General features: G+C 51.3%; 1 protein-coding gene across 1 annotated transcript in view; it reads left to right on the top strand.

Moving 5' to 3' along the window:
• Positions 1 to 10,350, top strand: part of RFC2 (replication factor C (activator 1) 2, 40kDa) — a 20,295-nt gene extending 9,945 nt beyond the window's left edge. Inside the window, exons 6-11 of the mRNA XM_012640306.1 lie at positions 400 to 500; positions 4,214 to 4,371; positions 4,590 to 4,655; positions 6,150 to 6,230; positions 7,496 to 7,609; positions 10,082 to 10,350. Coding sequence (XP_012495760.1) covers positions 400 to 500; positions 4,214 to 4,371; positions 4,590 to 4,655; positions 6,150 to 6,230; positions 7,496 to 7,609; positions 10,082 to 10,192 — 631 coding nt within the window. The 3' untranslated portion in view covers positions 10,193 to 10,350. The remainder of the gene's footprint in view (positions 1 to 399; positions 501 to 4,213; positions 4,372 to 4,589; positions 4,656 to 6,149; positions 6,231 to 7,495; positions 7,610 to 10,081) is intronic.
• The last annotated feature ends 1,618 nt before the right edge of the window (positions 10,351 to 11,968 follow it).

Genomic DNA, 11,968 nt, shown 5'->3' with positions numbered 1-11,968 from the left:
TCAGCCTAGCTCACAGCAACCTCAAACTCCTGGGCTCAAGCGATCCTGCTTCCTCAGCCTCCCAGGTAGCTGGGACTACAGGCATGCACCACCATGCCCGGCTAATTTTTCCTATATATTTTTAGTTGTCCAGCTAATTTCTTTGTATTTTTAGTAGAGACAGGGTCTCGCTCTTGCTCAGGCTGGTCTCGAACTCCTGAGTTCAAACAATCCACCTGCCTTGGCCTCCCAGAGTGCTAGGATTATAGATGTGAGTCACCACGCCCGGCCTTTACTTGTGAGATGCTATCTGGGACACTGGCCATGTCCTACATCCTGGATTTTTATATAGGGAAGGATTTGTGTCCAGTGGGCCCCAGGTCCCAGTTGCAAACTGCCTCTTTGTGTGTTTCTTCCCAGCATGACTGATGGGGCCCAGCAAGCCTTGAGGAGAACCATGGAAATCTACTCTAAAACGACTCGCTTTGCCCTTGCTTGTAACGCTTCTGATAAAATCATAGGTGAGTGTGAGCTATGGGAGGCCAGGGTCCGCCTGGTGCTCACTTTGGCTCTTTAGCAGCAGAACAGGACTTTTTGACTGCCTACCACAGGTCAACCACTGTGTAACCAATTTTTTTTAATTTAATTTTTTAATTGACAAATAAAAATTATATGTATTTATCATATATAACATTACATTTTGCAATGTAATCAACTGAGGAGATTATTAGCTTCACTTTTGAGGTGAGAAAATTGGAGCTCAGAGAGTTCAAGTAGTTTGCTCAAAGTCACACAGCAAATGCAGGAGCTGGAATTGGAACCCCAGGTCTGTCCGGCTGCTGCTCTTCACGCATCCCCTTGTACTCTCTGTGTGCTCTGAGCACTTGGCATAGATGGTGTCTACACATCAGGCTTCATTATCACCAGGAATTGTCTCACTTTTGAAATCTTACAGTCTCAGAAAAAGGAATTCCTCATCGGATCAGGACAAAACGAAAGAAACAACGAAATCTTATGGTCTCCTCCCCAACCTCAGTGCTTGTCCTTCCAGCTCCCTTCCTACCTCTGTCTGTCTGCTTCCTCACTGCTTTAAGCCCAGGCCCCATCTGTAGCTTCCTGCTGGTTTCACAGCCCAGCTGTTCTGCCCTGCTGATCCCCAGCTGTGTGAGCTCCTCTGAGCGACTTCCCCCTCCCCCACAGGCCGCCGTGTGCTGTTGCAGGTGAGCACATTACCAGGCGTGATGCCCCACCAAGGTCACGGTTTCCAGCCTTGGCGGAGCTCCCGGTGTTGCTGGGAATCCTTTTTGTTCTTTTTTACCTTCCCCAGATAGCCATTTGTTTGTTCGTTAATTTATTTATCCGTTCACCAAACACTCTGTTCTTAGTAGGTGTGAGGCACCTCCCTGGTGCTGAACATGAGTTCAATGAGAAGTATTCTCTGCCTTCAAGCATGGCATACTGGAGAAAAATGCGTTACAAGTTCTTGATTTATGGATGTGTAAGTAGCTCACCTCCTTAAGCAGTGGTAAGACCAATCTTGGAGGCCAGGAGCAGTGACACAGACCTCCCTTAGCCCAGAATGCAGCTGGCAGGGGGCAGTGTGTGTATGTGTTTGTTCAGTGATTTGAAACTGCATTTGTTGATGGAGAAAGCCCTAACTTTCTTTCATTTTTTATTTTCTAAAGCGATATAGCAAACATATAAGCAAAATCCTTAAAGAAGTTTCTTTCTTCACTTTAGAGGAAACGGTTCATCATCTGGTTGCTGCAGAGTTGATTTTTTTTTTTGAGACAGAGTCTCACTCTGTTGCCCTGGCTAGAGTGAGTGCCGTGGCGTTAGCCTAGCTCACAGCAACCTCAAACTCCTGGGCTTAAGCGATCCTACTGCCTCAGCCTCTCGAGTAGCTGGGATTACAGGCATGTGCCACCATGCCCGGCTAATTTTTTTTTTCTATATATTTTTAGTTGTCCAGATAATTTCTTTCTATTTTTAGTAGAGACGGGGTCTCACTCTTGCTCAGGCTGGTCTCGAACTCCTGAGCTCAAACAATCCGCCTGCCTCGGCCTCCCAGAGTGCTAGGATTACAGGCGTGAGCCACCACGCCCGGCCAATTTTTGAAACTGTGTCCTAGAGTCACCCCAGTTAAGTGGGAGGTAAACCTTCCTGGAGCAAGGCCGTGGGGCCCGATTCTGACTCTTACTTATATTCTGCAGCGTAAGCTTTGGTGCTTCTTAAAAGAGAAAAATCCACTAAAGGAAACTTCTAATGTAGTTCAAGTATTACTTGCTTTTAGATACAACTCTAGCTTCTAAGCTTAATGTAAATAAATACGTAAATAAGGTTCAGTTGTGAAGCTTCCTGATTTCAGATAAGTTGAAAGGAACTAACTCTGAGGCAAGCTGCTCTTTTAAAAGTCTCATCCCTGCAGCAAATATTAAGCACGTTTGATACACAAAGCACCTGCCATGGGCAGGGGACACGTACATATGCCTCCTGTGTATAGTGGAGGTTGCAGGTCTGCCTGAGGCTCAGTCCCAGCCTTGCCGGAGCTCACGCAAAGTAGCAGAGGTGGAGCCCTAAATCAGCTAGTCCTGAGTCACCCTAAGTGCCCCTTTGTCTGCCTCCCACCACAGCCAGCCCCTCGCCAAAGTCAAATCCAAGGTTGTCCCCGCCTCGGTGATATCTGGAACCCCCACCCCTCCTTCCCCTGCCCCAGGTCTGTGGCTTCACCCTGTCTCCCCTTGACGGGTACATTGTTCTGGGCTTTTCTCCTGCTTCAGTCACCAGACAGCTGCCAAGGTCATCTAAGACCAGCCTGAGTCTTCCAGTCCCCCGCTTAACCCTTCAGTGGCCTCCTGTTGCCTGTACAGCTGTGCCACCCCCAGCCTGGCCCACGGGATGCCATTTGCCCGCTGTCCTTTCTCATTCCAAGCACTGTGGCCTTATGGTGCCTACCAGCCCCTAAACCCTCTTAGCCCTTTCCTTGCTCTTACCTTTGTGCTGTTCGCTGTTCCTCCTACCCTTCCAGCCTGGAAAACCTCATCCTTAAAGGCCCAGCTCACAACTTGGCTCTGCCGTGATGTCCATCTCTCCAGGCCAAATTGTCGTTCTCTGGCCTGGGTGCCAGAGCTGGCCCAGACCCTCTCCATGCACAGTTTCTATGCATTGTGCCCCTTCCTGTCCTGGTGAACCTGTGCCCTGGGGCCAGAGCCCTGTCAAGATGTTCATCTACCACATCCCCAGCTCCTAGGGAGGGGCCTGGCTCGCTTTCTGGAAATAGATTAACAGGAGTACGTGTTCTTTCAAATGGTGCGTGAGAGCAGAGGAGAGAGGGGTCGCTTCAGCCTGGGGTGATCAGGGCTGGCCACGTGAGGAGGTGGGTTTGGGAGGAGCCAAAAGATGGTTGTGATTTAAATGGGAAGAAACAGAGGGCGTCCTTGGTGGGAAGAGCCCACCAGGAGAGGGCAGAGTCAGTGTGTTGCAGGAAGGGTGCCAGACAGTGGCGAAGGAGAGGAGGGAGAACGAGGGTGCGGGAGAGTCTGCAGAGCAGGAGAGTCCTGACTGTTGGGGAGTTAGTATGAGGGGACTGTCGAAGGGTTTGCCTTGCAGGAATAGGTGACAGATGAGAACATTGTACAAAGGCAGCATGGCAGCAGTACAGAGGAAGCATCAGAGAGGCCACATTTGGGGTTGGATGTCATGGCGAAGCTATTGCAGTAGCCTATAGCAAAGGCAGAGGAGAGTTCCAGAACTCTGCATTTGTCCGTCTGGTGGTTCTCAGGCGGCCCCGTTGTAAGTCCGAACCTTCTGTGGAGTTTTAAGGAAACTGCAGGTGTCCGTTCCCACCCAGCCTGATGCATCGTGACCTGCCCAGAAGGGCCCAGTGTCCAGCGTGCGTCGTGATTCCAGAGCCCACCTGGGCCAGGGCTGACTCAGCTGAGGGCTCCTGGCACGTGGACATGTGTGTCCCAGAGGATCGTTTCCTCTTCTGGAATCCGTGGCCAGCCAAGGTCCTCCTGTGCCAGCTGAGGCCTCTGTAATAGCTTGTCAGTTGATACTTTGACATTCAGCCGTTTGTGCCAAGTGTCTCTTGAGCACATGCTGGCCGGGAAGAGTGGCACCGCCAGCGTGGCTGTTCCACGTGGATTGTGCAGCTGCACTCCAGTGACCAGAGTGCCGACAGGGTGATGCTGGCCCCTGCCAGGGGAGCCTCACTGCCTTCTGTCTCGTCCAGAGCCCATCCAGTCCCGGTGCGCCGTCCTGCGCTACACCAAGCTGACCGACGCCCAGATCCTGGCACGGCTGCTGAACGTCATCGAGAAGGAGAATGTGCCGTACACTGACGACGGCCTGGAAGCCATCATCTTCACAGCCCAGGGAGACATGAGGCAGGTAGGCGGGTCGCCGCCATCTAGGTGCGGGCCTCCTGGGCCTGCCCCGCCCCTTACGTGGGGGCAGGAGGGAAGCGACTGCTGCAGAGTATAGCCAGGGTTGGGGGGCACGGACCCAGCCCCCTCCTGGCCCGTGGGCTGCCTGCCTGGACTCCAGGAAGAGAGGCGGAAAGGCAAAGATTTAAAAACCACCCTTGACGCATTTTTGTTGCTCATCAGGCACTGAACAACTTGCAGTCCACCTTCTCGGGATTCGGCTTCATTAACAGCGAGAATGTGTTCAAGGTATGGAAGCTGCACTGGGTGCCGTCAGCAAAAGCAGCGTCTCCCTGCTGTGGCCGGCGGGGTGACGTGGGCTATGCAGGCAGGCAAGATGGACACTCAGGCCTGGCACGGGGCTGGGCCTGCCTGCGGGGGGACGGTGCTAGGGGGCCTATCCTGCCCCCATTTCCCTTCCCTGTCACTGCTTTTGCTTCTCACACTAGAGAGTTGGGAGGGATTTTGGGACGTGTGTGTGGGTGGTGGGGGGCCGCTGGTGCATGAGGTGCAGAGCTGGGTGCTTTCAGACACGTCTGTCTTGGTCCTGCACTTACTTCCCTGCCCAGAGAGGTTCCTTCCATCTCTTTGTGGGTGTGGAGATGGGCTCTGGTGGCTACTGCAGGCCATGCAGCCACTGAGGGGCAGGGAGCAGCACCGTGCGTTCCACTAAGCAGCCTTCTGAGCCCACGCCTGGGCTGCTTCTGCAACGCTGTGCCTGCTCACCCACTTCTGCCCTGCGGGTGGGGAACGATCCTCTGCAAAGCCAGGCCAGGGAAATAAGACTCTTCCCCGCCCGCATCGGGGAAGCATTTTACTTGTGGGAATTCTTTTGAAAACTGCTGCCATGTCCTGACAACTCGGTGTCTAAAACCATCTAGGAAACTGGTTTCCCCCTTATCTGGGGGTAGAAGTTGGGCAGGGCTGTCCAAGCTTTCAGTTGGTAGCTCTTTCTTACCAAGTTTATACAGACCTTGGCAGTGAACATATTTTCAAGAGCACGTAGGAAAGGGAAACCTGCTCAGTAAGCGATAGTGGTAGTTCGAGTCCTGTTTTGTCATGGAGCAGGCACTGGGGGCTCCTGCAGGGAGGGGAAGACCAGGTCGTGTGGGTGCCATCTGGCGACAGGAGAAGGCTGAGGCCGATGTGCACCAGAGGGCAGAACCTACGGCCAGTGGAGGGTGCTGCAGGGAGGTGGCCCTGGGCTCAGGGAGGGCTGAGCCCCAGCGCCACCCACCCGCCTGTTGGAGTAGCGGGACCCCCCTCTTCAGGAGGTCACACTGTCACACTGTGGCCAGGGGCGGGTGGGGGGTGGCCCTTTGCATGGAAAGGGAAAACCAGTTCCTGCTCTAGGGTTGGGGGAGGTAGGGATTGGCCCAAATGACCTCCCAGTTCCAAAGTGGGTCCCAAGTGGTTCTGGGCAGATGACACCCCTACCCCACCCCACCCCCGCCAAGTGATCTAAGACAGATGACTGGTGGCTTTAAAGCTGCTCCTGAGTGAAGATTCTTTATTGGCCCTTTTTGCTTTATTGTTACTTCTTATGTTTGAGAAATTAGCAATCATGGTGTCAGAAGTGTTTCTATTTGGTGAATTCTTTGGTGGTGAGGACATTCCCAAACCTTGTTCTGGTTGCTGAGATTTCTATGGTAACAGCCAGCAGAGAAATCGGTTGGTGGGGACCTCCCCAGCTGGTACCCCCTGACCCCCAGCCTTGACCCCCTCTCTCTTCGGTTTGCCCAGGTCTGCGACGAGCCCCACCCCCTGCTCGTGAAGGAGATGATCCAGCACTGTGTGGAGGCCAACATCGACGAGGCCTACAAGGTCGGCCCTCCCCCTTCCTCATTTGGGAGGAGGCTTCTGCCTCTTGGCCTCTTGGGCGGGGCAGAGGGAGCCCCCGGTGCCAGGGACTTTATACGAATTGTTCCACTTAACGCTTAAAATCATGCTAGGAGTTGGGTGCCTTTACAGATGGGAAAATGGCAATTCATAGAGGCCGAAATCCTTGCCCTAAATCACACTGTTTGAAAGCAGTAGACCCAGAGTTCAAATTCTGTCTTTCTGCTGTAATTATATCTTCTGCAAGAGAAATTTGTCAACCTAAGTCATGAGGAAAGACTGTCCCAACTCCTTTCCCAGTGAAGCCATCTTCCCTCTGGTGGGGGGAGGTGTCCCCATCCATCCTCCTCAGGAACATGGGAATGGGCATTCCAGGACTCAGCAGTTCCTGCTCAGCCAGAAGAGGGGCAGGAGGGTTCTAGCCCGATTATGGGGCCTGGTCCTGTGAGCAGATGCCAGCAGGCATGACTGGGGTTCAGGTGACCTCAACTCACATGAGTGGCAGTGGTGTGATTCAAGGCCATTTGGTCTGACAGGTTTCTCTCCCTTGGCCCCCAACTGACTAGGCTGGAAGTTGACCGGATTTAGGGCAGGATTTGACCTGTTGTGCCGTGGGAGTGCAAGGGAGGGAGACTGAGGCAGAGAGGCTGGGTGGGGTCCCTGAGTGAGCCTGAAAGAAGCCTTCAGATTTCGGACACAGAGCTTCCCCAGCCCCTGAACTCACCCAAGATGCCAAAGCAAAGGCAAGAAGGACTGCCTCCAGACCCTGCGGTCTGGCCGGGGCGGGTGGGGTGGGTCGTGGTGACCACTGCTGTCATCGCTGCCCTGATCAGGACATTTTCAGGGCTAGGCCTGCAGGGGGTGCCCTGTGACCTGGCCGCTGGGAAAGCTAGCAGGCGAATGGCTGTTTCTCTGCTCTGCAGTACCTAGTCATCGGATTAGTAAAGCGTTTTAAGAACTCTGGATAAAGATACTACATGGACATGGTAGTAGACCATCTTGCAATACTGTTCTAAACACTCGCAAAGTTGTCTCTGCCTGCTGGGAAAGTCAGTTAAATTACCCCACACATCTGAAGACTGTGGCCCTCCAGCTACTGCGATTCTCAAAATCACAAATCACATGAGTCGTCTGGGGCGAGCCGTCTGCTCCCCGCAGTGTGACAGGCCAAGGCCGTGTGAATGGGACTTCATTTCCCCGAGGTCCTTGTAGTTAAAAGAGTTCAACAGCCTCATTGTGTCTTTTTCTAGATTCTCGCTCACCTGTGGCATCTGGGCTATTCACCAGAAGATGTCATTGGCAACATTTTCCGGGTGTGTAAAACTTTTCAAATGGCAGAATACTTGAAACTGGAGTTTATTAAGGTCAGTGAGAGTACGGAAATGCCTCTCTCCTCGAGAAGGTGGGCCGTGGTGTGGTTTTGCTTTGCTCATAGGCCTGGCGCCTGGATGGTGCTCAGTGGGTGTTCCCCGACTGCGGTGGCGGGAGGAAGGGTGGCCGATTGCCTGGGGGCTGACAGTCCGTTCACGCAGTTCTGCCAGTCAGCAAGCTGAGTAGCCATTTATTTTTAAGGTCAGATTAATTGGGGTATAATTTACATTGAGTAAAATGTAGCCTTTTAGGTACATTCTGTTGACAAAAGCACTCAGTCTTGTAAACACTACTGCAACCAAGACACAGTCATCATTCCAGAAAAATTCATGTGCCACTTGAAGTTGACTGCCCAATACCACCTGGAAACCCCTGGTCTGTTTTTTTGTTTGGGGGACAAAATTTTCCAGAACTTAGCTTTTTTTTGAGACAATGTCCAACTCTGTTGCTCTGGCTAGAGTGCTGTGGCTGCAGCCTAGCTCACAGCAACCTCCAACTCCTGGGCTCAAGTGATCCTCCTGCCTCAGCCTCCCAAGTAGCTGGGACTACAAGCGCACGCCACGAGATATTTTTTCAACCATTTTACTTTTTCTACTCTTTGACCTAGTGAGTTAATATTCCTTTCTGACTCTTTGCTTGACTTCATTCCCATTGATTTTTTTTTTTTCTTTTTTAAGACAGAGTCTCACTCTGTCCCCCCAGCTAGAGTGCAGTGGTGTCATAGCTCACTGCAACCTCAAACTCCTGGGCTCAAGCGATCCTCCTGCCTCAGCCTCACCAGTAGCTGGGACTACAGGTGCTCGCCACCCCACCCAGCTAATTTTTCTATTTTTAGTAGAGATGGTGGTCTCGCTCTTGCTCAAGCTGGTCTCAAACTCCTGAGCTCCAGTGATCCTCCCACCTCGGCCTCCCAGAGTGCTAGGATTACAGGAGTGAGCCACCGAACCCGGCCTGAACTTAGCCTTTTGAGTCTGGCTTCCTCCACTTAGCTTAATGCCTTTCAGGTGTGTTCTGTTGCAGGTGTCAGTGGTTCACTCTTTTTGATCACTGAGTGTATTCTATGTGTGAATGCACCGTGGCTGGCTCGCCTGTTTACTAACTGAGGGACAATGGGGTTTCCAGATTTTGGTGATTATGAATAAAGCCACTGTAAACATTTGAATACATGAGGTAGTGTGAATGTGAACATAAGTTTTCATTTTTCTTGGGTGACTTCCTTTTCAGGGGCGAGATTGCTTGGTCAAATGATACGTATATGCTTAACTTTGTAAGAAACTGTCCATACTGTTTCCAAAGTGGCTGTAGTGTTTTGCCGTTCCTGCCAGATGACCCACATGCTGGCCACATGTGACATGTTCAGCTGAGTTTTTTAAACCATTCTAGCAGGTGTGTAATGGTATCTCCTTGTGGCTTTAGTTTGCATCTCCTTAATAACCAGCGATGTCCAGCATTTTTTATTTGCCATCCATAACCTTTGATGCAGCATCTGTTCAAATCTACCCACCTTTTTTTCTTTGAGACAGAGTCTCACTGTGTTGCCTGGGCTAGAGTGCCGTGGCGTCAGCGTAGCTCACAGCAACCTCAAACTCCTAGGCTCAAGCAATCCTATTGCCTCAGCCTCCAGGGTAGCTGGGACTACAGGCATGTGCCAGCATGCCTTGCTAATTTTTTATATATATATTTTTAGTTGTCCAGCTAATTTCTTTCTGTTTTTTTAGTAGAGACGGGGTGTCGCTCTTGCTCAGGCTGGTCTCAAACTCCTGAGCTCAAACAACCTGCCCACCTCAGCCTCCCAGAGTGCTAGGATTACAGGCGTGAGCCACCGCTCCTGGCCCTACCCACTTTTTAGTTGGGTTGTTTCTCATTACTCAGTTTTGAGAATTCTTTATATATTCTAGATGCAAATCCTTTATCAGATATTCAGATGTGTTTTATAAATATTTTCCTCCAGCCTGGCTTTTTTTTTTTTTGCATTTTCTTAATGCTATCCTTTTTTTTTTTTTGAGACAGTCTCGCTCTGTCACCCTGGCTAGAGTGCAGTGGAGTCATCATAGCTCACAGCAACGTCAGACTCCTGGGCTCAAGCGATCCTCCTGCCTCAGCCTCCCAAGTAGCTGGGACTAATTTTTCTATATTTTTTTAACAGAAATGGGGTCTCGATCTTGCTCAGGGTGGTCTCGAACTCCTGGCCTCAAGCAATCCTCCTGCCTCAACCTCCCAGAGTGCTAGGGTTACAGGCATGAGCCACCTTGCCCGGCCCTCTTAATGCTATCTTTCAAAGAAATATCAGCATTCTTTTAGGAAATAAATTGAACTTTAGTTAATCATGATGCATTACGTTTTAGTGTTCATTTTCCAACTAGAGTTTAAGTTTGTTGTATCACTTTTAAGCACATGATTAATTCAGATTTTACAAGTAAACCCCCTCACTGATTAACCAGATTTAAATTTGGTTTGTTTTTCAGGAAATTGGATACACTCACATGAAAGTCGCGGAAGGTGTGAACTCCCTCCTGCAGATGGCAGGGCTCCTGGCCAGGCTGTGTCAGAAGACAATGGCGCCAGTGGCCAGTTAGAGCAGAGACTTCACTGACTGAGTTACAAGAGTCCTCCTCCTTAAAATACAGGAGTCACGGCCTTCTGATCGGGGTGGGGGGATGCCGCCTCAGGTGGGGCCAGCACGCGCCATGCTTTAAACTCCAGCACAGCTCCGCTCCTCGCATGTCTTTTTTTGCCTTCGACCTCAGACTCGTCCAAGCAGCGATGGGGTGGAAAGGCCCCAGAGAAGCTCGCAGCAGGGCCCCTGATCTGTGTGTGGGGGTTGACATTTTAGCTGATAAAGTCTTACAGCATTTGTGGGCAATGAGGTGGCCACGTGAGGCCTCGAGGAAAACTAGCTTCCTGTCTCTGCCCGCCCCAAGTGACCTTCAAGTGGAAACAGCTATTAGATGACAGACTAGACAAGATAATCTCAGTTTTTCTAGGAGCTAATCTCAATTTTTCTAGAAGCCTAAAGGGTCAGATTCCATGGGGTGAGGGCAGAGTTTGCTGTCACTTCCTGACGGTTTAGACAGACTTCTCAGAATGCCGGGCACTGTGCCCTTCAGGCGGGCTTGCTGAGGGCCACTTCGTGGAGTGGAGTGCGCTACTCATGGCCTCAGGAAAACTGCTGTGTCCTCTTTCCCATGTAGTCTGTGTACTCGTCGCTTCAGAATTTCCCAGTGAACTTTATATTAATTTGTAGCATTGCCTTTTTTTTTTTTTTTTTTTTGCAAGGTACTATTTCTTTCCATTTTCTTTTTTTCTTTTTTTTTTTGAGACAGAGTCTCACTGTGTTGCCCGGACTAGAGTGCCGTGGCGTCATCCTAGCTCACAGCAACCTCAAACTCCTGGGCTCAAGCAATCTTCCTGCCTCAGCCTCCCGAGTAGCTGGGACTACAGGCATGTGCCACCATGCCCAGCTAATTTTTTTCTATATATTTTTAGTTGTCCAATTAATTTCTTTCTATTTTTAGTAGAGACGGGGTCTCGCTCTTGCTCAGGCTGGTCTCAAACTCCTGAGCTCAAACAATCTGCCCGCCTCGGCCTCCCAGAGTGCTAGGATTACAGGCGTGAGCCACCGCACCCGGCCCCTCCATTTTCTTTTAATTGTGAAAAATTTTAGAGTAGAGAGAATGACATGGTGAACCTTCACGAATTCATTGTCCACCTGCCTAGTGTTATCCACACAGGGCCACCCCCCGTCCCACCCCAGATTCCTGAGAAGCAAACCCCAGGCAGTTTAAGGATGGTGTCTTTCATGGGGTGGGGGTGACTGCCGTGCACGGTGGTCTCCTGTGGGAGCTTTGATTGAAACACACTGTCCTGTGGGCTCCTGGATGACGGGCTGCAGGGGTGTGGCTGCCTGTCCCTGTCTGATCCTCGCTGTGGGTCCCAGACAGCTCTCGTGTCCTGGTCTGAGCATGGAGCAGCCGGGGCTGGCCTTCCCAAGCAACATCAGTCCCCCATCCAGGCCACATTTGAGTGGGGACACTAAACAGACATGGAAAGGCTCCAAGGTTACTGGCTTTTCGGGTTAAGGTTTCTGTTAAGGCGGGGGGGGGGGGGAATTAAAAATAACTGAAGCCCTTGAAAACAAAGGCGTAGCGCGTACCTTCCCAATGTTACTTACTACCTGGGACCTCGTAATGCCTGGGAGGTGAAGGATTGATTATATCCCCAATTTGCAGGTAAGGACAGTGGGCCCAGAGAGCCACCTGGTTCCCCCAGCTGGGGACAGCAGAGGCAAGACTCCCCCGGTGTCTTCTCCCCAGTGCCGGAGTCCCCCCAGCCCTGTACCTCCACTCACCCCT

The sequence above is a fragment of the Propithecus coquereli genome, unplaced genomic scaffold, assembly GCF_000956105.1.
Source record: "Propithecus coquereli isolate 6110/MARCELLA unplaced genomic scaffold, Pcoq_1.0 Scaffold150, whole genome shotgun sequence".
Taxonomy (NCBI): domain Eukaryota; kingdom Metazoa; phylum Chordata; class Mammalia; order Primates; family Indriidae; genus Propithecus; species Propithecus coquereli.
Note: the sequence above shows the minus strand (reverse complement) of the source record. Positions and strands in the feature narration are given on the sequence as shown.